The sequence below is a fragment of the Antennarius striatus genome, chromosome 15 (genome assembly GCF_040054535.1).
Source record: "Antennarius striatus isolate MH-2024 chromosome 15, ASM4005453v1, whole genome shotgun sequence".
In the NCBI taxonomy this organism is placed as follows: Eukaryota; Metazoa; Chordata; class Actinopteri; order Lophiiformes; family Antennariidae; genus Antennarius; species Antennarius striatus.
In genome coordinates, this window is record NC_090790.1 from 5,055,116 (window position 1) to 5,077,714 (window position 22,599).

General features: G+C 40.3%; 1 protein-coding gene across 3 annotated transcripts in view; it reads right to left on the bottom strand.

Moving 5' to 3' along the window:
• The window catches only part of LOC137608134 (voltage-dependent N-type calcium channel subunit alpha-1B-like), a 127,361-nt gene that overhangs the window by 16,191 nt on the left and 88,571 nt on the right, over positions 1-22,599 (bottom strand). For 2 of the 3 annotated variants that reach the window (XM_068334212.1, XM_068334211.1), the window contains 13 exons: positions 20,227-20,323; positions 16,904-17,064; positions 16,594-16,731; positions 15,529-15,730; positions 15,081-15,245; positions 13,430-13,540; positions 11,921-12,004; positions 9,936-10,052; positions 9,686-9,751; positions 7,876-7,967; positions 7,628-7,778; positions 6,904-7,031; positions 5,253-5,349 (listed from right to left, as the gene is read on the bottom strand). In XM_068334212.1, the coding sequence (XP_068190313.1) occupies positions 5,253-5,349; positions 6,904-7,031; positions 7,628-7,778; positions 7,876-7,967; positions 9,686-9,751; positions 9,936-10,052; positions 11,921-12,004; positions 13,430-13,540; positions 15,081-15,245; positions 15,529-15,730; positions 16,594-16,731; positions 16,904-17,064; positions 20,227-20,323 (1,609 nt within the window). Of the gene's footprint in view, positions 1-3,582; positions 3,680-5,252; positions 5,350-6,903; positions 7,032-7,627; positions 7,779-7,875; positions 7,968-9,685; positions 9,752-9,935; positions 10,053-11,920; positions 12,005-13,429; positions 13,541-15,080; positions 15,246-15,528; positions 15,731-16,593; positions 16,732-16,903; positions 17,065-20,226; positions 20,324-22,599 lie in introns of all 3 variants that reach the window. The other variant, XM_068334213.1, reaches the window with a different exon arrangement.

Here is a 22,599-nt window from a genome sequence, read left to right on the forward strand (position 1 = left end):
CGTAACTCAGATGATCGTAATCGTCCACAGCTACTTATCCACCTTGTAGGTCAGCTGAAGCCTATCTAGCCGACTATGGGCAAGAGATCAGCTTGGAATCCGGAGAACCCAGAAAGAACCCACACAGACACAGGGAGAACATTTAAACTCCACACAGAAATGGAATGCGGCCCATGAGGCAACAGCGCTGCCCAATGCACAATCGGGCCGCCCTTATTAAAGTCCAGTAAATATACATGCAGAGCAGATATCACTATCCTATATGCATGTAGAATTACCCCAGTGATGTGTGTGTGACATCCTTGCTTAAAACATACAAGTTAGCAGACTTGACTTGTCTGGATGTGCAGGTCAAGCACCATTACAGGGCAGTCGGCCTACATTGCCACTGATCAGGACCCAACACTGCTGTATTTTGGGCTCAATCTGCAAAGCTTCTCATGTACTCACTGATCTTTTGCTACTCCTCAGGTAAAATGCCACCTGACAGGTTTAGACTTGCCAATTCATTGGTTTGAAGAACTGGTAGCTCTCCAGTGATAGCGGTGTGGTGCTCTTGGAGTTGGAGTCCATGCACACCCAGGAAGGAGTGTAGCAGACACATTTCTAGAAAGCAATAGATCTGATCATTCAGAGACCAAGACCTAGTCCTAAGGAGCGGAGCTGAGCCCTCATCTTGTTCCAGATCTGTCCAGACTGTTCCCTTGGCATCCTATTAGCAAACTCAGCTTTAACTCTCTCAACCTCTGCTGGGAGGGGCAGAAAGAGGCTTTGCAAACACAAGAAGACCTTGCATACCTAAATTTTCCGAGAACCACTTCATCATCAACAAGAAGAGGCAGTCAGGCTCTATCTATCTCATCCACAAGGAAGGGTGTAGCTTCTGCCCCCCCCCCCCATCATGGGGTACAGCCCAAAGGCTGGAGAAGCTCTTTACCAGCTGTCTGTGATTGACAGAGGCTATCAAGAGGAGGAGGAGGTCCTCTTCTTTATCAAGCAAGTGAGTAAGCTTGTGTGTGTGTGTGTGTGTGTGTGTGTGCGTGCATGCGTGCGTGCGTGTGTGTGTGTGTGTGTTCATCTATCAGCTGGGTATGAATCCCTGTGTATATGGGTTATGTATGTTGGTGAAGAGATAAACTTGAAACGGTACAGGTGAATGGTGGTTTATGGGTAAATCAAACATTTGCAGATCTTAGACTGGCCAATTTGAGGATATACTCTTCATTTTTTTTGTTTCATGTCATTAACGGTTAAATATCTTTGGGTTTGGGGCTGTTTGTTGAACAAAATAAGTAACAAAAATGTCCAATTCAGCTTTTTTAAAAACTATTTTCTGTCATTTTATGATCTAAAAATGTTTTAATTTGTATTTGGTTTGAATGGTTTGATTATAAGTTACAATCTTTACGGTCACACTAAACTGAATGCAGTCAGAATAATTACTCTATGGCACACAGTGTCCATTATTAATTCATCAGTATTTCTACAGTAGATTGTTAAACTTAAAAGCCATCAGGTATACAGGAGGTAAAAACTGATCTGCATAGATGTGTTGCATGCAAGGCTTTTGGATCGGTGCTGCAGCTAAATGATTCATACGTTCATGCATGTGATACATGACATCCACAATGAGGTTTGTGGGATTAGTGGAGCCATGCAATAGATATAAAATCTTGATCAATGGAGAAAAAGAACATCAAAAACATTTCTGACAATGAAAATTCTAGCTGAAGGTTTCCCTTTTCTCAAGGTGGACATAAACTAAAATATATTCACTGCAGGAGAAAAACAATACAGATGGAGAGATGAGAGATGAGGAACAAGAGGGGGAGAAGGGAAAGTGTCTTGGCTGGATGTCATGCTTCATCTATGTGTGGGTTTTATTCTCAGGAAGCATAAGAATGGCAGCTGCCCACATGAGTATCAGACAAATTTTTTTTTAAAAATCAAAAAGCACACATGTAGAGGACGTGTGCTCGCAGGCACAGACTATTCATGCTACAAACAAACACACGCAGTGAAGGTGGAAGAAAGAGAAAAGAGGATACAAATCCCTCAAGAGGAGAAAGAAATAAGGGTCAAAAGAGAGAAAGATGCTCATCCTGAACACGGGGGCATAAAAGTGGGAAACTAGAGGGTGGCGGGGACAATTGTGACTGTCGGGGAGAGATGTTTTCATTAGGAGGAGAAGTCAACCCTGTGGATTCAGTGGGAGGGGGGAAAAAATAAAAAATAGAGATGGGGAAACGATGTCGTCCTTGATCTGAAGCGCACTGCTGCTCTCTGTGTGCCTTTGCTCATGTATTTCTCTGTTGATTCATAAAAACCCGAGTTATATTTGGAGATGCACCCACATCAGTCAGAAACATTTTTAACCCTGGCTGCTTTATATGTGAGCCACTACGACGTCTATGGCTCACATATAAAAGTGTTTGCAAGGAGGAAAGCAGCTGCTGCAGGGACTACGTACTCGATTCCCACTTAACCCTGGCATAAGTCTAGCACATAATCACTGGACAGATATGTAAGCTTTTCCTTCATTAAAGTCAGTGAATGAAAACTTAGTAAAAGGGGGTCTGAGACGTCGAGAAATCCCTCGTGAAATCCTGATTAGCATATGAATCTGGACAACATCCCGAGGATAATAACGTGTTATTTTTTCCAAACCCTGCCACCAATGTTCTTCAAATGTGATTTTGAATATTCTGTCATCTGTTTACAGAGCTACTTTTGGAGCCGAGCTTCTTTTCCGAAATTTTATTCTGTTCAATAGTATTTTATCTATACTTTTCATCATCGAGTGTCACTTGCAACTTCCTATCTTCATGCTTTTTTTCCACAATTTGTAAGTGTTGGTGCAAACCTCCGGATTTAGACAAATTTAGTTATAAACTAAGGTCCTAAATAAGTAGTGCACAAATCACATATGTTGACGGTGATATAGATAGTAACTATAATCATCCTATACTTGTTAATCTCATTGAGGAACTATTTATCTCCATCATTACTGAGCTTCATCCTCTAAGGACCTACAATGTTGACCAAAAATGTAATGTTAAAAAATCGAATGATATCATTTGGTCGATATCCAGAAGGCTGAAAGTCTAGAGGTTTATCTTTATGCGGCTCAGCAAGGCTGATTCAAATTCCAAATAATCATTAAAGCTAAAATTATGAGCCAGGAGAGGTTAGAAGTAGAAGAAGTGATAGAAGGCAATTAAAAACATTTAATTCTTTTCTAGCGCTTTCAACCACACATAAAGGTTCTGTTTCAGTATTTTATATAGATTTTTAACCAGCAGCTTGTGCAATCATTTCAATTCAGAGATGTCTACGATCTATTTTCGTATCTGTGTTTCATGGCACTCCAACAGGTGATCAGAGCAAACAGCAGATTCTCAAAGAGTGGGATGAGGACACAGAATAGATAGACAGAAAGAATAAAAAAACAAGACAAAAGCAGGCCAGAGGATACCGACTGCAGAACAACGACAAAAGCCTGAAGATGTTTGACTCGGAAGCAGGGAACCAGCAGTGACTCAAAGGAGAAAGGGGTGTCGGAACAGGATGGAGTATTTCTACCTTATAGGCGACTCGGGAGGGACATTTCTTTCCCAAACCTAGAGGAGGAGACATGTCGCGAAGCATCTCGTACATGTCACGGTAACTCATGCGCCCGCTTCCCGGTGGGAAGGATGGTAGGAGCCCATGGGAGGAGGAATGAAGATTTCCCAGGTGAGGAGATGTTAGGATTAAAAGGTGTAGGGAGGGGGCGGGGGGTTACATCATCACAGAAAGTAGAAAAATCCAAAAAGAGAGAATGGGAGGGGAAGGAGAGGAAAACACAGAAATCTTTTGTTATTGAGATTTCTAGGATATCATGATCTGGAATGCCATCCCATAAAGAAAAGATGGAAGGATGCTCCAGAGTATTCCCTGTGCAGAGATAATGGATGGAGGGATCCTGGTGGACGATGAGAGTATTTTATCTTGAAGGATTACTCCTGTGAAAATGCATCTTTTGAAAATCAAGCTCACCACATGAAAGATGGCTCCAAAGTCTCAGATGTAAAGAAATTCTCCAACCACTCCAAGCAACACAACCCCACCCCTCACCCATTACCCCATATCCATCACCCTTCCCCCTCTTCCTCCCAAACCACCAAATATCTGATGAAAATGTGTGCACATAATCAATGTTATGTCTCTCAATCAGCCTTCCTTCTTTTAAATTTAAAAAATATAAAACAGTTATTTTAAAGCTGTGTTTTCTCTAGTTATTTTAGGGAAGCTGAATACCAAAAAACAAGAAGCTGTGTTGGCTTTGACCCAAAAATACTTCTGTATATAAAATACCAATGAAAATAAAATCCTCTAAAGCTCAAAACCAACAAAATGATTTTATACATAAGATTTTGAAGAATGGGGTTCATGCTGTATTTAGTGTTCACTACGAGCAGCTTTAACGGGAATGCATTCAACACTATCTAAGAACACAACGTCCCATTCATTGACAAGACTACCAACATTTTTTTTCTTGTATAAACCTGCTGAATTCACTCTGGGCAATTTTGAGAAAAGGTGACACCAACTGATTCAGCAGAACCAGAGATGTCTCCTTTTTATATATATATATATATATAAATTTCATACATTTACCATTATCAACAGCTGAAATTCCACTTTAAAGCAAGCTGATATGACCAGCTTTTAATTTTTTAACTCCCTCTAAACTTTTTTTAAATTTATTTCCAGGCTATAACAATGTTGGTTTATGCAGCAGGAGTGGACTTTGAATATCACTGGACTTGTCTTTTTGACTCAGTGACTGTCCTCAGCTACAAAGTGTTCAGAGCCATCTTTCAAAAGGGGTTATTATCTATGACCCAAAAGACAGATCTTCTGTGGACTGCTCCTTGAAGATGCCCACATTTCTCAGCATGCTAAGAAGCAGAATCAGTAACCAAAGTGGAAACAAAGAACACAATGCTCTCTCCTTACCACACTGTTTTTTCACTTGTGTGTATGGGAGCAGAATAGTCATCTCTCAGACATTTTGTGCTTTATGTTGGAGCCTGACTTGTGGCGTTGTTTCCTTCACTCACGATGGTTACCTGCCAGCTGGTTAGTGGAGTATCAATGCATGTTTGTTAGGTCATTCTCTGGCACCGCAGGGAATGACAACGGACAGTCACAGTCCAAACGTCATCACAGTCCCTTTGGAAACCAAAGGACTGTGTGGGAGTGCAAACCTTATAAGCCACCCTGTTAGGGCACTTCTTCCCCAGGCCCAGAGGAGGCGAGATAAAACGTAACAATTTGTACATATCCTGATAGCAAATCCTCCCGCTGAAAAACATAACACATGTTCAAGAGGTTAGTTCACAGGTGATTTCATGACATCCACTGCATCTATAACAAAAATCCCCAGGCTTTCTGAATTTTTCTGTGTATTTTAGAAGTAATTTCCGGGATGTAAGGAATTAAATACAATTTTCTGAAATTTAATTAAATTGATTTCTTTTGCTTTTACTGTACATTTTAATCTGTAATCTAATCTAATTTCATTTACGATTCAGTTACTATTATCAGGGTTAACCATATTAAATGTAATAATACTAGAATCCACATTTTAAATACACAGGAAACAGAAAAAAAAACTTGTTAGTTGTTCCATTTAATGGCTCATCTGAAAAAACTTTTAATTTAGAAAACATACTGAACGTATCCACAGGCTCCTCTCCAGTACATAAAGTTATGTGATACTATCACGCTAGAAATCCTCTTCACTCACTAAATGAACCTAAATTAAAACTGTAACCATGGAGACAAACAAATAGAAATTCTTTTGAGTTAACTTTCAAAAAAAAAAGAGACACAAGAGACACATACATACATGCTGACAGACAGGCGGACAGATAGGCAGACACATGCAGAGACAGACAGACAGACAGACAGACAGACAGACAGACAGACAGACAGACAGACAGACAGGCAGACAGACACACAGATCCCCTTCCGTAGTTTCATCATTATGAGTATTAAATGACAACTCTCATCTTTCCTTTTTCTCACAAAAGCGTCAAAACAACAAACAAAATAGTGTTTGTAAACTGCGGAGGTCCTTTCACTCACACAGGATCGATCTTTGAGTGTTTAATAAATAATTTAAAATAAATCATATATGAATAATTTTGATATAAAGCAAAAAAATCCAGTCAAAAAGAACAAGCTTTGTGTGCATTCCTTGCAGCATGTAAATTAGTCAAAGCAGTTATCATACAATGAGCGCAACTGTCGGCACCTCTCTGAGCCTCTCAGCTGATTTATATTGGATGGAATAAATAATGAAGCCTCCCCCGTAATGTCTGCCAGGAGATGGCAAATTTATATATTTTCACCTCTCCTGGAGTCCCTGACAAGGAGCCTTCTTTAAAACTTAATGAGCCTTACATAATCTGTGTGAGATTACGCCTCACATTGTCAGAACTATTATTGTGCTTTAGCCAAGATAAACAGTGTGGATGTGAGGAGCAGATCAGCCCCTAAAACAAACAGGAATGCTTTCTCTTCACGTCAGGGAGACGGGCGGACAGGCTTTGGAGCGCCGTCACGCAGCGACACCCGAGGGCTGAGCGGACACCAGGCGGAACGGTGGATTTACATTCATCAGTTTATCTGATGGGAGGGGGTGGTGGTGGGGGTGCTCGTCACCCACCACACATAACTCCAGGCTCAAGCTTTAATGCCAAGATGGAATTTTTCCAGTTTCGCGTCACAGTGGAGGAGTCATCCTGCCGGAACTTAGAAGGAAGACTTCCATTGCCGTTTCACACCTCCCTATTAACCCCCCCACACACTCACACACCCCAACACTGTGGACTATAATCGGGAACCGCTCACCAGGCAGCGGGGTCGTACTCCGCCCACACGCGGATGAATTCATCGAGGTGATGCGGCCCCAGGATGGAAGCATCCCTGGTCAAATATTCAAAGTTGTCCATGATGACGGCGACAAATAGATTCAGCATCTAGAGAAAAAACAATATGATCAACACTTAGTTAAAAAATAATAATAATAAAGAAAACATGGAGGATAAAAATTCTTTAAATTCCTTTAATTGATTATTGAAGATATTATTGAGACTAAATATTGGCACTTCGGAACTTTGAATCATTTTAGTATGAAAACTAGAAATGTAACTTTCTTTAATTGTACTGCTGAACATTTTACATAATCTTTATAAGCAGCTGTTGTTTAAATTGGTATTTGATCGAAAACTGAATCCACTTGTTTTTTCTTTATGTAAAAACGGCTTTGTACTGTTATCTGGTTCTATTTTTTTATATGAGTAACAGTGTTTTCCCTTCTTTTTTCTTTACAACTGGAAGATTTTTTTTTAACTGTGCTTAATACAAAAAATCTCTCTATATATACATTTATGGATAAAATGCACACTGAGTTTCAATTTGGTGAAAAATAAATGTCAAACCTTCTGCTGCCTTCTAAAAATCAGGATATAAATGAAATCATTAAACATTAGTTGTAATGACCTAAAGTTAATTCAAGTGTCAGTGGTAGTTAACAGGCCGGTGTACGGCATCACAGCATGAGGCCGATACTCACGAGGAAGGAGCAGAGGAAGATGAAGGACACAAAATAGAAGTAGGCGAAATCACTTCCACACTCCTTCCCGACGGTTCCTGAGAGGCGATCACACGGCCGGTTACTGAGACACGCCAGCATGATCTCATGCCACGCCTCACCTGTCGCACTCCTGAGAAGCACACAAATGGCAGTGAAGGTCCACACGGGTACGTCAGGGAAAGCAAACGCTGTTCGTATTCATTTTTAGAATATGGAAGCAGTGCTACCTGAATAGGAGGGTCAGGGCCTGCAAAAAGGTCTGGAAGTTGTTGTGGTGATTTATTGCCGTCTCCTCAATCAGCTCAATGTTTCCGAACACCTGAGGCAGCAGGAGAGCAGGTGGTGAACGCGACGCCTGGACTCCAATGTTCTAATGATCCACTGTCTGGGACCAACACACACCTTCAACTACAGACAGGCTGAAATCTTTGCTTTTCTTTCTGATCCTGTAGTTGTGATCCGTCCACACCAACACAGCCCACAAAGACTTAAACATTACGTCTGGACATAGTAAATTTTATTATTGCTAGCTTTGTCATTAAAATCTAATATAATTGTGAGCCAGGTGGTGAGGACCTTTAATATTCATGGCATCACCTTCAGGAGCCTTTGACCTTAATTAAATTTGATTTATGCAAATTACAGAGAATTTTCATACACTTAATGAATGGAAATCTCACTAAAATCTACTTACATTTGTAATTTACACCTACATCAAGTAACAAATGCACTACTACTCTTTAATCGTATATCTACCAATATATTATTTTGAATATACTTTTTTTTATATACTATATTAATCCCTGAAGGGAAATTAAATGCGCAAATCACCATTAATTTGAGGATACACAAGACAAGGCCAATTTTTGTATACTGTAGTACATTACAGGTGCACAACATTTCAAAGTATTTATATTAGAAGAAAAGGAAGCATTAAAAAGATAAAAAAATAAAACCATGATTTAAGATTAAAACCAGAGAACATTAAAAAGTGTCTCAAAAAATGCCGTATGGATTTGGACTTCTGAACAAAATTCAAATGCAGCTGAGATCAGGTGGGTTTGTAAACCCGGATTAAAATAACCTGAGTGTTTCAGCTGACCTGAGGCTTTCTGGGAGTTTATTCCACACATGTGGAGCACCAAAGCTGAATGCAGCTTCTCCATATCTGGTTCTGACTCCAGGAACTGATTAAAAAAAACGGATCCAGATGACCGGAGGAGTTTGCTGGGTTCACAGTGGGTCAGGAGGTCACTGATGCATTTTCGTTCTAAACCATTCAGAGCTTTATTGACCAGCAGCAGAACTTTAAGAGGCAGCCACTGTAAAGACCTCAGAACTGGGCTTATGTGGTCCACTTTTCTGGTCTTAGTGAGAATTGGAGGAGCAGATTTTTTTTAGATAGACCAGTAAAGATGCTGTTACTATAATCAAGCTGACTAAAAATGAATGCATGGAATAGTTTTTCCACTAGATGAACACAGACGGAGGACAGATAACAAACCGTCACAACCTGTAACGTCAGACGTGAATCCAGTCAAAAACCCCGGAGGTCTCATTTTAAATATTTATCTGCCCCTCAGCCGTTCCGTCCCTCCAGCCAATCAGCAGTGGCTGCTGGACCCAGGAGACGTCTGACAGCCATCCGTTATGACTGAACAGCAAATGACTTTCAGGGACTAAACTAATACAAGTAGAGAGCAGGCAAACCTCAGCTTCCTCTAAAAAAATAGTACAACCCCCTTAAATAGTTGCATAATATTATGCAATCCCTGGCAGTAGCTTTGTAACACATTTTGTACGTGACAGACAGGAGTGACTGTGTTTACCACCATCGCTGCTTCCACAGTTAATGCGTTCACCGTCACAACATAGCACATACAACAAACCCACAGGATGACGTCACCAAACACACTCTGTACACATACATGTGAGCGGTGGATTAATGAACTGAAACAGGTCACGTCACCGCTGGAGCTGCATGAGGTGTTTGGGTTAATAAAGACTCTTCCCTTTTGCTCACTTCTCACGACTCACCTGCATTCCAATGATGGCGTAGATGAAGAACAGCATGGCAATGAGCAGGCAGACATAGGGCAGCGCCTGAAAACACACACAAGTACAGGTTAAAGACTGATGGCACCAGATATGATTTTATGATCAATATGTTTCTTTTCGATCCCCCTCAAAATTCTGTTTTGAAAATGCTCTATATATGTAATTGTCTTTCCACACATAGCCAGGGGTTCATGCAATATTGTGTTTAGGTTACTGTGTGCAAACTCGCCTTGAAGGACTGAACAAACGTCCACAGCAGGATGCGGATGGTGTAGCCCTGCCGCAGCAGCTTGATGAGACGAGCCGCTCTGAACAGCCTCAAGAAACTCAGATTGATCATCTTATCCTGAGAGAGAAAACAGAGACGCTCTGAGGCAGATAAAAAAGTAAGATAAACCAGGGTGGAGGGTCTTAAAGTCACTGTATGTGACTCTAGAAACTGTACAGTCATCATGTAAAAAGTAAAAAATGTAAAAACTTAAAACCATTAATCACACCCCGTGATGACTGTATTCCACCTGATATGACCGTTAGCTGATTGTGGCTAACGGTAGCATTTATTAATCATGATTAATATCTTGATCTATTCTGGAATATAAATTGTAGCAGCACAAAGAGAATAATACCTAAAGCTGTTCCTCATCAAATTCATTTATCTTTCTTAGAAATGAAAAAAATTATTAATTAAATATTAATTATTAGATAAAAAAAAGGTGGGGACAGATGTTAAACATGTGACTGGATCATTCCACATGTAAAGAGGTTCGTTCATTGGTAACAGATAACATCAGGATTGAGAATGAAAGGAGCATCCTCTGAAGGATGTGTTAAAAAATCTGTGTGGACAAATAATCCAGCAGATTGAATTTTTCTCAGTGTGCAGCTGCAAGGAATATGAAGTTTTAACCATCAATAATATCATCAAAAGCTTCAGAAAATGCGTATAATATGGCCAAATAAAGACACTTGTATTGTCCGAGCATTTGACTCATTGATTACTGCCAGAATATTAGTTTAAACGTGTTGGCATTTTAAAAAACTAACTTTAACCTCAGCTTTACAGTGATAAATACATCAATGCAGAAAACAGCAATAATAATACAAATTTGTATTTTTTTGGGTCTTCACATTGTTTGATTGTTACTTTTACTCAGTGGTGTTTTTTCACGTTACACTGACAATTTTGTACAAAGACATTTTAAGACTGGGGGGGGGGGGGAACAACAAACACACTGTATCAGGGGAACTGACAAAATCAGCGAGCAACAAGAAAAGCCACTTACCGTCTAAAGGTGTCAGATGTGACAGAGGGGCAGAATGAGGGCACAGGCGCCAGGAGAGACACAGCAGAAGATGGAAACAGCGAAAGAGACAAAAGAAAGAATGGCAGGAGGAAAGCGAGAGAGAAGAGACAGAAAGCAAAACTAATGATCACGTGGAAAGAAAGAACGTCACAGAAAGAGAAGGACTGACATTGCCACACTGAAAGCGACATTCCTCCATCTCAACAATCAGATTGCTTTAATGTTGGATATGCAGAAATTCAGCAACGGACTCTCCTTTATGTTTCAAAATTTGTTGTTCGCAATATTTCACAGATGGAAAATATTTGGAAAAATGTGTAAAAAAAAAAAAGACATCATTAATGAAAACTATTACAAGAAAATTAATGCTAGAACAATTACTCAGATTCGTTGTTTTGCTGCTTTTCTCAGTAATTGTCTTATTAAATGATCAGTCATTCATTCATTCATTCATTCATTCATTTTCATGTACAGATGCTGTATCCGCCACAGCGGGTCACAGGGAGCTAGATCCTATCCCAGCTGGCATAGGGCATGAGGCTGGGGACACTCCGGGCACGACGCCAGTCCACCGCGGAGCCTTACATGATCATATTTTCGTTATAAACTGAAGGTCAGCTGATGGCCAATAGCAAATATTTTCATCTTGGCTCTGCAATAATAGTTGTTAAAGTCTCTTTCATTTCTAAACAATTCGATTCTTCAAGAACTATTCCTTGCTCACCACATAAACTGCATTCCAAATACACAATTTTGTATGAAGCACATTCCAGCTTCTGTATTCTTCTTTTATTTCCTGCGGCTGCAGGATCTATGAGTACGGACTGAATCCTGACACTCATACAGCGTGGCTCCCAGGAGCCTGGGGTGACGGCCCCCAAGATGAGCCCCGGATGGCCACCCCTCTTACCTTAATCTCTGTGACCAAGATGTCTGTGATGCTTCCAAGCACAGTCACGAAGTCAAACACATTCCAAGCTGCTTTCAGGTAGTTCTACAATACAAAGACAGCAGGGAGAGATTCAACTCAAACTTTACAATGATAAACATCTATGGTAGAATTCTGCCTGCGTCTTAGAAGAAAAGAAGCAGCAACTATTTTATTAACAATTGAATAATCTCTGCAATAGATTTGAGATTTATAGAATTCGACATAATCTTGCAAAGTCCGGAGCAATAATTACAGAAATACATTCAGATGTACATATAACACCTTCATGATTAATAATTAAGTTTAATTCTTATTAATATTCAACTTTATTAATCTCCAAATTAATTATAAATTTGCACTCGATGTAAACACACATACATGCCAGAGCATGCTCTAGGAGCAGCTTGTGGGCTTTTGTGCCTTGCTCAAGGGCTCCTCTGCAGCTCCCACATCACACTCCATACTTTGGTTAGGTGTTGAACCTGCAACTCTCCAGTGCCCAAACCAAGACCTTGTGGACTTAGCCGCTGCCACACTTAACAATCAATACAACAATGCTGATTAAAATAATTTTCTGTCAATCTAATCAATTAATCAAACTACATTATTACCATTTTTAAATTCTAAAGTACTGTGGCCTATTCTTAATATCTTAATATATTTTCTGTGCACTTATACAATCAAATAGTCCAAAAAGAAGCATTTTTATAACCCTCGGCATGAAAATAAGCAAACTAAATGCAGGAACTTTTTAATGTGCAGTGATAGTTTTTGTATTTCCTAATATTGCAGATATAGTTACGGTATTTATATGGGCATAATCAATGCAAAAAGGCTGAAGTGCTCCTGCACGTACCAACCCCCCAGACCGGTTGTTCATACGGGTCCTAGGGAATGTGGTCATGCAGATGCAGTCTGGAGATGCTGCAGCAGAGTGTTTAAACCAGCAGATGCAGTCTCATCCGTCTGGGCTAAACAGGTGGAAGCAAGTGGTGTGTGTGAAAAGCTATTTAATAAATGGGCCACATAATTGGAACTGAACCAGACTTGAAATGCCTCACTGCGGGCTGAAACGGCCCCATGTTGAGGGAGATTTATTCGTTTTGAGCGCTCCTGCATCCATCTCTTCTTTGACCTAGCGCTTTAACCCCACTCATTTGTCCGTTTGACATTTAACATATTTTACTGCTGTCCCTATACTACCGGTTTTACGCACAAACAAATCCTTTAACCATCCTTCCACTGAATGTGGCCATGTGGCAGACGTTTAGAAAATAACAACCACAGATCTAAAAAAAAAAATTCTTTTGACAGCCAAACGAACGACACTGTCTGCAACAATTCAGCGAAGTCAATGGTTCATTTTCCTTCACATGATTTTCCTGGTTAAGTTGCAAATCCAAAGACTTTCTTTTGTCCATAAACACAATATAACAATAAATTCCTGTCTGGCAGAGTGCAGCACGGCATATGGTGTTGACAGCTCACCAATGGACCAAAGGCAATAATCTTGAGGATGCACTCCAGTGTGAAGAGGGCTGTGAATACGATGTTCAAGTATTTCAGCATTGACTCGTATAAGTCAGGAGCACCGTAAAACTGAGGACAGAGAGACACACACTGAGTACAGTACACAGCACCAAGAGCAGCAAAGCTATAGGGGTTACACTTTTTATTCCATTTTCACTGATCACACATCAGATCCTTCTAAGTAATTGAAATCTAAGAGTGTAAATGCATCAAAGAAACTTGTAATTATATTTAATTTCTCACTTGTTCTCTAGCAGATGTCAATCCTAGTGTCATTCCTAGTTTTTAAATTATACAGTATAATAAATCAGCATGTGTCGTGTGTTATTGTGAGAGTTAAATTACCAGCACCTTTCGAGGTCTGTTTGTGGCTATTGTTAGTCACCGTACTCACGACACTTTGCTGGACGTTACTCCGAAAAATGTCTTTAATTTTAAGAAGACAGTTAAAGAAAAAATTTGTGCGACTGGATTTATTTTGTAAAAGAATTGCAGGACGGATTGAGAGCAGCAACCAAGATCCAAGTGCAGAAGAAACTCTTCAACCAGTGCTTATGTTGTTTTGACTTCAATAGAGGTCAAACTATGTCCACATACAGTAAATAAGACACTTTTCTGAACAATAGCTGACATCACAGTTTGTTCATGTGTTGAGTTGCTAGAATAGAAGAGGTTGTTTGCAAAGGTTGTAACATCAAACAGTCGTATTCACTCTTGGCTTGTTTGTCAGAGTCACAGGTTAGAGCTAGTTAGCCTTCAGCCGGCCGGTTGTTTTTTTGTTAACCCATAAATATAAGGGGTTTTTTTTGTGTCATTTTTGGTAGTTGATGTAGAGCTTTAGATACATTACTTTCTGTCAAGGGTTTGTGAGAATTCTATTTTTCCTGGTTTTTGGAAACATAAATATGATTAAAGATTCCATGCATACATATGTTAGTTTAATATTAAACGACAAAACAAATCATAATTTAAAGAACTAATGTCACATCCAACTGCTGCAGACTAAATGAACACATCTCGTCTCTCCACACCTATGAATGTCTCTTAGGACATAAAAACATTGCTGTAGAGACATTACATTAATTTGCTCCCTAAATTCTACACACAGTAACTTTATGTATTTCTATTTTCTATTTCTGATAAATTAAAATGTTCAATTTTACGGACAGAATCTGAAAAACAGAAGTACATTAATTATGGCTTTAGATTATGTGACTGAAAAAAATCTGGCATCATCCTGCATTATTTAATCTGAGTGTTTAGCAGAGATTTTCTGCTCTGGGGAGATGAGTGAAGGAACTGCAAACACACAAGCACATCGCTCTGTTGCATGGTAGAACTACATCTCAGGGTGCTGCTGATGGTTTTTGATTTTTAAATGTTGACCCTGTCTGCAGGCCAGACCAGTGTCACCCCTGTAATTGCATTTCAGTCTTAAGAAACACAAACGTAATGGTATAGATTTATGGGATCAGCTTCTGCAGACTTTTTTAACATATTTTTTGAAATAGTGTGCTGTTTTGCACAGGGGACCAAATGACTGAGACGACATAACATAATGTTGTTCTTGTTGATAAGTGTCCAAGAATTGGTGGGAGGAAACACTGACCTTCATCATGAGCACGACTGTGTTGAGGGCGATTAATGTCATGATGGCGTACTCGAACGGGGGTGAAACGACAAATTTCCACATCTTGTACTGGTAGGACTGCTTGTTCTCTGGCATGTATCTCGTCAGCGGCTTGGCGTTGATGGCAAAGTCAATACAAGCCCTCTGTTTGATGACAAGACGAACAAAAAACCTCTCATACAGGAACAGGTTACAGAAAAGTCACGGAAAGACATCTGGCACAAAAGCACTTTCTAAGCCTTGCAATTTGAGGATGTCTGACCAATAACTAAAGTTTATTTAAAGAAAAACAAAATGATTGCAAGGTCTCTGTGAAGCACAGAGCAGACAACTGCCTTATTATAGTGCTTTTTCTGTTTGTTGTCCAATTTGTGATCCAAGAGTCATCTTGAGAAGAGAGCAATTTGGTAGAAATAATCAGCATCACCTCATTCTTCTCTAGGCTACACTCCGACATGGCCTTGTCTCCCTGCTCCTGGAAAGTGATGATGATCAAAGCCACAAATATGTTGACGAAGAAGAAGGGAAACACCACAAAGTAGACCACATAAAAGATTGATGTTTCCATACGGAAGCCCGGGTTTGGGCCCTGGTCCTCATAGGTGGCATCCACGGAGTGTTTCAAGACCCTGAAACAAAGGAGGGTTCAAAGAACTTCATCAGTAGATCAATAATAATAATAATAATAATGGTAATAATAATAATAATGATGATGATGGTAATAATAATAATAATAATTTTAGTAATAATAATAATAATAATTATTATTATTATTATCATTATTATTATGATTATAAATTATAGTTTTATCATTGTGTTTTTATTATTATGTAATAGTAATATTACCTTACTGCAATACTGAGTGGGAAAAAAATGTTCCTTTGCATAATTTTGGGTGGTTTTTATTCAATAACACATTCAGCATTGTGTTATTACACTCATTTCAGTCTTGCACTGCTAGTTATACAAGAGCAACTACTGAAAAAATGGGTTTTTGTATAATTTTTTTGTTATTTCTATTGGTAAAATGATTCAATTACTTCTCCTTTGAAGCCCAATTCGCCGGGCTGATGCCCTGTGCTCAGTGTCATTGTGCTGTCCTATTTGGTTAAGAGTGTGTGTTTTGACACGACCATGACAAGCTCAGTCAGTCTTACAATTTACTTTTCATCACTGGGTAAGCAATGAATTAAATTAGAAAACAGCCCTTGACAGATATGAGGATGATGATTAATGGTGATTTAGTTTGGATACAAATTGAAGCCACATATGCAATGAGCCTTGATTACGTGTTTAGAGAAGGCAGAGCAATTAAACCTGGAGAAATTAGTTGGGTTTAATCTTCTCTGCACTGTCAGCCTACAGGTGTGCCGAGTGAGTTTAGGGGCACAGAAGGGAATTCTAGTACACATAAATAATCAGAAGTGCAAAAAAGCAGTTTTCAACTTTTAGTGCATAAAGAATAAAAGCTCCACGGAGACGTCTGACTTACATCGGCCAACCCTCTCCCGTTGAGACAGTAAAGAGTGTCAAGAAGGCCCAAAGAACGTTGTCGTAGTGGAACTCATACTTCTTCCATTCTCTGGGCTGAGCTGTCACATCGTCCTTGTCATAGTCCAGAAAATGTCCCCTGAGAGAGGAGCAGGAGGAGCAAAAGAGGAGAAAAAGACCAAACTACACTGTCAAGATACAAGAAGAAAAATCCTGCTGGGGAATCTCAGCAGAAAATCGTGTCTCCCTATGGCAACCAGCATTTAGAAAGACAGGTGTGAGGAAGAGTGAGTTTGGTGTTCAGGCTGTACCTGCAGTCTTTCTCCAGACCTTTGGACTCATCGGTGCAATAGAAGAACTTTCCTTTAAAGAGCTGCACAGCGATAACAGCGAAGATGAACATGAAAAGGATGTAGACGATGAGGATGTTGAGAACGTTCTTCAGTGAATTTACAACACAGTCGAACACCGCCTGGAAAAGACGCATAGACACAAACAGAGACAGAGAGAGGGAGAGTGTCAGAGAGAGAGAGAGAGATTTTCTAATAGTTTTGACGTTGTATATAGAGCATGTTATCCCTCCATCCATTTTCTTGTAGACAAGACATCAGCAAACAGTTATCCACCTTGAGGGTCACACGTCTACTACCAATTGACCGAAACTGCACGTTTCTGGAGGTGGGAGGAAGTTAGAGAACCTGGAGAAAACCAACTAAGACACGGGGAGAACATGCAAACTCCATACAGAAAAGACAGAAAAAATACTCGTTTACTTAAAATGATTTTATCTGCCTTCATAGGAAACATGGTTGAAGATGAGGTCAACACAGGATGTAAGTTTTTAAAAACAAACATAAATATTCATCAATACATCATCATCATAGTAACAGTCTAATTATTTTCTGTTTTATTATTCAAAAGTAAATGAACCATTATGGGATGGATTAAAGCGGCAAGTTCTATTAATTATTCATATTGTAATTATCTGTTCAAATTCAGAGCTGAACTTGTCTGGGCGCATTCGACAAACTGAGAACACTCTTTATGTTCACCTTCACCTTGACCACTCTCTGAGGAAGAGTGTTTCGTGTTGTTGGGTGTTTACTGACTTCCTCCTCCAGACTCACCTCCATGATGCCCAAGTCAGGCAGTGAACTTGCAACAGCATTACAGATAGATTTGAACTGTGTATAAAGTATACTGCGAAAGGTAAGGCCTTATGGATTGTGTATTGACTTCTATTGAAATAAATAAAAAAGGCTTGGTCGAATTCTAGGTATTAGGACATGGGTTAAAAAATGTCCGTATCATTTACACAAGAAAAACAAAAGAACTACAAACTACAAACCAGTGATGCCTGAGTGGCCCGAGCTTCTTTTTGATATAACACCTAAGGGATACTTGACAAACATGATGGTCTGGTTTGGTTTTCATCCTCAGAGTACTGTAGATCTGTACTAAATCAGCAGCTGTCATTTGGATGGGCTGTAACAGATTACAAGCTCACAATGTAATAATAATGTGCTGCGAGAAAGAATCTAGTGCGACATCTAGAGGCTGAGAATATAACTTGCAGAATTTTTTAAAGGGACGTTTTGTCATATAATTCAACAGTTGTTTGGGAACTGTGTATTTAAAATATATCGTTCTTATTTGTATTCTTCTGGTGATCCAAAATGTCTGAATTTATGTTTCAAGAGAAATAAATTAAAGTGAGATAACAAAAATGATGTGTACAGCCGATCACTAAGACTAGAAAAAATTCAAATATAAAATTTAGCTTCTCATAATGATGCCATTGATTTTCCCCTGAACAAAGGGGAAATCAAAGCAGTTTGATTTGGATTATATTCAATCCTTCAAGTAGAGACGACAGATAATAAAACACACATATTACACTCATGGAAGGAAAACAGATGGTTACTGTGTACATGAACACACCTGACATGGAGTATTTCTCTCTCTCTCTCTCTTGGCTGCTTCCGTCTGTCAGCTATGATCTCTATTTGAGATGAAGTACTTTGTCTATGCTGACACGTATGCAATCTAGCTAATGAATATGCTGCTGCATGACTGATTGCCATCGAGGCTGCAGAGGAAGGACAGAACATTTTTCTACCCCCCTCTACCAGCCTGTCCATCAAGCCGCTCCGTCCAAGCGTCTTAAAAGGAGTTGTGGATGAACGTCTGACTGCCGGTTCTGATCTTTCTCAATCATCAAACTCCTGTTACTACAAATCCTAGCTTTCACATTTTCTTACGTTTGGATGATCATCTGGACTCACCGGCCAGAGAGAGGCTGTTAAAGGTCTTACACTCAAATGATATAACACCTTACATAATGCTTTAAGATAAACTCATAATCAGGTTGGTATCATTACAATATTGGTATTGGGTGCAAATAAAAACTGCTAAACTCACAATTTTGCCTGCAGATTATCCTCACCTCAAACTGATAAATATAGGTAGTCCTCAACTTAAGAACATTCGACTTACGAACATTCTGAGATATGAAAAAACGAGCTTAACAGTAGATATTGGAAGTAAAGTTACGTATTTTAATACGATATTATATTATTTTATTCTTACTTATCGTACAGTATCATGTTATTAGAAAGTGAAATGACGTAAGATTATTTTGATTATTTTATGAATTTGTTTTGTAAACCAACGTATAATCGAGAACAAGTTAACTTGAAAATTAGTTTACTATATGCTGTTTTACGTCCTGCAATTGTTTCAGACAACTCTTACGGAATAGCACTTTCATATTAAGCAAAGTAATGAAATCTAAATGATCTCGATTGACGATTATAGGTATAATTTTAATAAATAGTGATTTACGAACAATTTTACTTACGAACAACCTCTCGGAACCAATTACAAAATAGAAGAATAGAATAGAATGCTGTTAATGTCATTATACACAAGTGTACAATGAAATTTTTCAACAACTAGCTGTGCAAGAGGTTCAATTATAAAGTACTGTAACTATAAATACAAAACATGAAAAACAAAACAAAAACAAAACACAGGCACAAAAACATGTTATGTTCCTGTGTTGATGAGTACCTCTACTTTCTGATTGATGCTGCTTGATTTTGTGGGTAGAGGACACACAGCTCCATGGGTTGGATAACCAGATTGGGGGATTGGATGTGAATGAAGTTGTTTTTCATCTTCTTAGAAGGTGTCCAAATCAGGAGTAAAAAATGTGTTCATCAATATGGAGTCAGCTTATATAACATCCTCATCAGGTTTGGATTCTGTTTTGAGGGCAAGTCATGCAGACACTCGGAGAACACAAACTTCATGGAAGAAGGAATCGAACCAGGGACCTTCTTGCTATGAGGCATTAGCGCTACCTACCGGCTGTCCTTATGTTACATTTTTTTGAAGAGCATTTCTTCTACAAAATGAAGCTATCAACAAGCTTCTTCTCAGTGAAACATACTGGAAGCACTTTTCAGCTTTCTCCTCCTTTCTGAACCCAAAGGTCAGGTTTCATCTGCAGTGAAAGATTAAACATTTCTGTACTCCTTGATATGTAAGTGTGACTGTTGCAGGCTGTGGCCCCAGCTGGTGTTGTTTCTGGTATAATGGACTGTGTGGGCGACAGATCGAATTCCCGTACCTTCAGCTTGGGCAGCCGTTTAATGGTCTTGAGCGGCCGCAGCACTCGGAGGACCCTCAGAGACTTAATGGTGTTGATATCCTTTCCTTTTGTCCCTCTGTGCAGATTGAAAAATACAGTTAGTCTACGACATAGAGTGTAAATGCCAATCATAATCGACCCTCCAATCCTCTGGTGACAGGAGCCAGTCGCAGTGCAACAGGTATACTGCATGAATATACCTGTATTCTGTTAGTAACATGCAAGTGAGCTAAGAATGTTATTCTACACAAGCATGCAGCTATAGATGAAGATCATTACAGCCTATTTATTCAAGTACTGTATGTGTGCATGTTGGATATTTGATATTTATCTCAAATGAAAATACAAATCAAGCAACATCTTCTTTCTTTTCTTCTCTTTTATATTTCTTTTATTATTTCTTCTCTTGTTTTGTCCCAAACCTTGTCCTTTTTCATTCCTTTATTTACTTTTTATCATGTCATCTTTTCTATAAACAATGTCAAAAATGTTCACACAACAGTTAAACTAAACCGTATACTTCTGTGCACCATGAATTTATTAATTATTACCCTTTTAAATTCTTTATTAGGAAATGTATTATTATTTATTGCAACCCTGCCACGTTTGTGTGGAACTCAACACATAAAATAAAAAAAAGCAGCATATAATGCCCACAACTACAGATCATAAGCTAATGTGTTTCTGCAGAATAATAAAATGCACAAGGGTTCGGCCACCTGCTTCAGGAGACAGCCTCTTTGCAGGAACCATATCTGTCAATCAGCAGAAGCTGCAGGGTTGGTCACAGTGGGGGATGTGGGTGTGGGTTTCTATGCTAACTAGCTGTTAGGCTAATAACGTACAGCTGAGACATCACTCTGTGGCTGACCTTGGCCAATGACAGTGGAGGAGCACTTCAGTCACGATAATTCTTTTTTTTTTTCTCTTAGCAAAAATTTAAATAAGTATATATTAATAATCCCTGAGAGCTGCCACCTTTTCTCCCCAAGAGCTGCCACCTTATCGTGTTGGGGGAGTTTGACTGCCCGAATGATTCCAGGGGCTTTAGGCTCCTGCTATGGTCTCCCTTGGCAAACAGATCTTGGATGACGGGCCAGACTAAGAGCAGTAACAAAACCCCTATGGTAAGAAAAACAACAAGGGCCATGACATTGCTCGGTATGGCACAGGGGTTGGGGCTCGTATGCGAGCGCCTGGTGGCCTGGCCTCTGCCCACGGGGCCCGGCCGGGCTCAGCCCGAAAGGACAACATGGGCCCGAACGCCGCTGGACTCACCACCCACCGAGGAAACCGTAGGGTACGGGTGCAGTGTGGATTGGGTGGCAGTCGTCAGCATGGGGCTCGACAACCCAATCCCCAGACAAAGAGTCTAGCTCTAGGAACATTGAATGTCACCTCGCTGGGGGGGAAAAGATCCAGAGCTTGTGGGGGAGGTTGAGAGGTCCCGACTAGATATAGTCGGGTTCACCTCCACCCACAGCTTGGGCTCTGGAACCCAAAGCCTTGAGAGGGGCTGGACTCTCCACTTTTTCTGGTGTTGCCCAAGGTGAGAGGCAGCAGGCTGGTGTGGTCTTGCTTGTGGCCCCACAGCTCAACCGTCATAATTTGAGTTCACCCCGGTGAACGAGAGGGTCGTGTCCCTGCGCCTTTGGGTTGGGGACAGGTGTCTCACTGTTGTTTCGGCCTACAGGCCAAACAGCAGTGCAGAATAGCAGTGTGGAGAGTCTTTGCCCGAAGTGGAGGAGTTTAAGTATCTTGGGGTCTTGTTCACGAGTGAGGGAAGGATGGAATGTGAGATTGACAGACGGATCAGTGCAGCTTCCGCAGTGACGCAGTCGCTGTAGGTCTGTTGTGGTGAAGAAAGAGATGAGTCGCAAGACAACGGCCTTTAATATACCGGTCAATTGCAGGGACAAGAGTCTCAGGAGCTGTTACTCTCACCTATTTCATGAGCTTTGGGTCATGACCGAAAGGACAAGATCCCGGATACAAGCAAATGAAATGAGTTTCCGCCGTAGAGTGGCTGGGCGAACCCTTAGAGATAGGGTGAGGAGCTCAGTCACCAGGGAGTAGCTTGGACTAGAGCCGCTGCTCCTCCGCCTCAAGCGGAGCCAGCTGAGGTGGCTCGGGTATCTGTTCCGGATGCCTCCTGGACGCCTCCCTGGGGAGGTGTTCTGGGCATGTCCTACCGGGAGGAGACCTCGAGGAAGATCTAGGACATGCTGGAGGGACTATGTCTCTCACCTGGCCTGGGAACGCCTAGGGCTCCCCCTGGAGGAGCTGGAGGAGGTGTCTGGGGAGAGGGAAGTACGGGCATCCCTCCTGAGACTGTTGACCCTGCAACCCGGC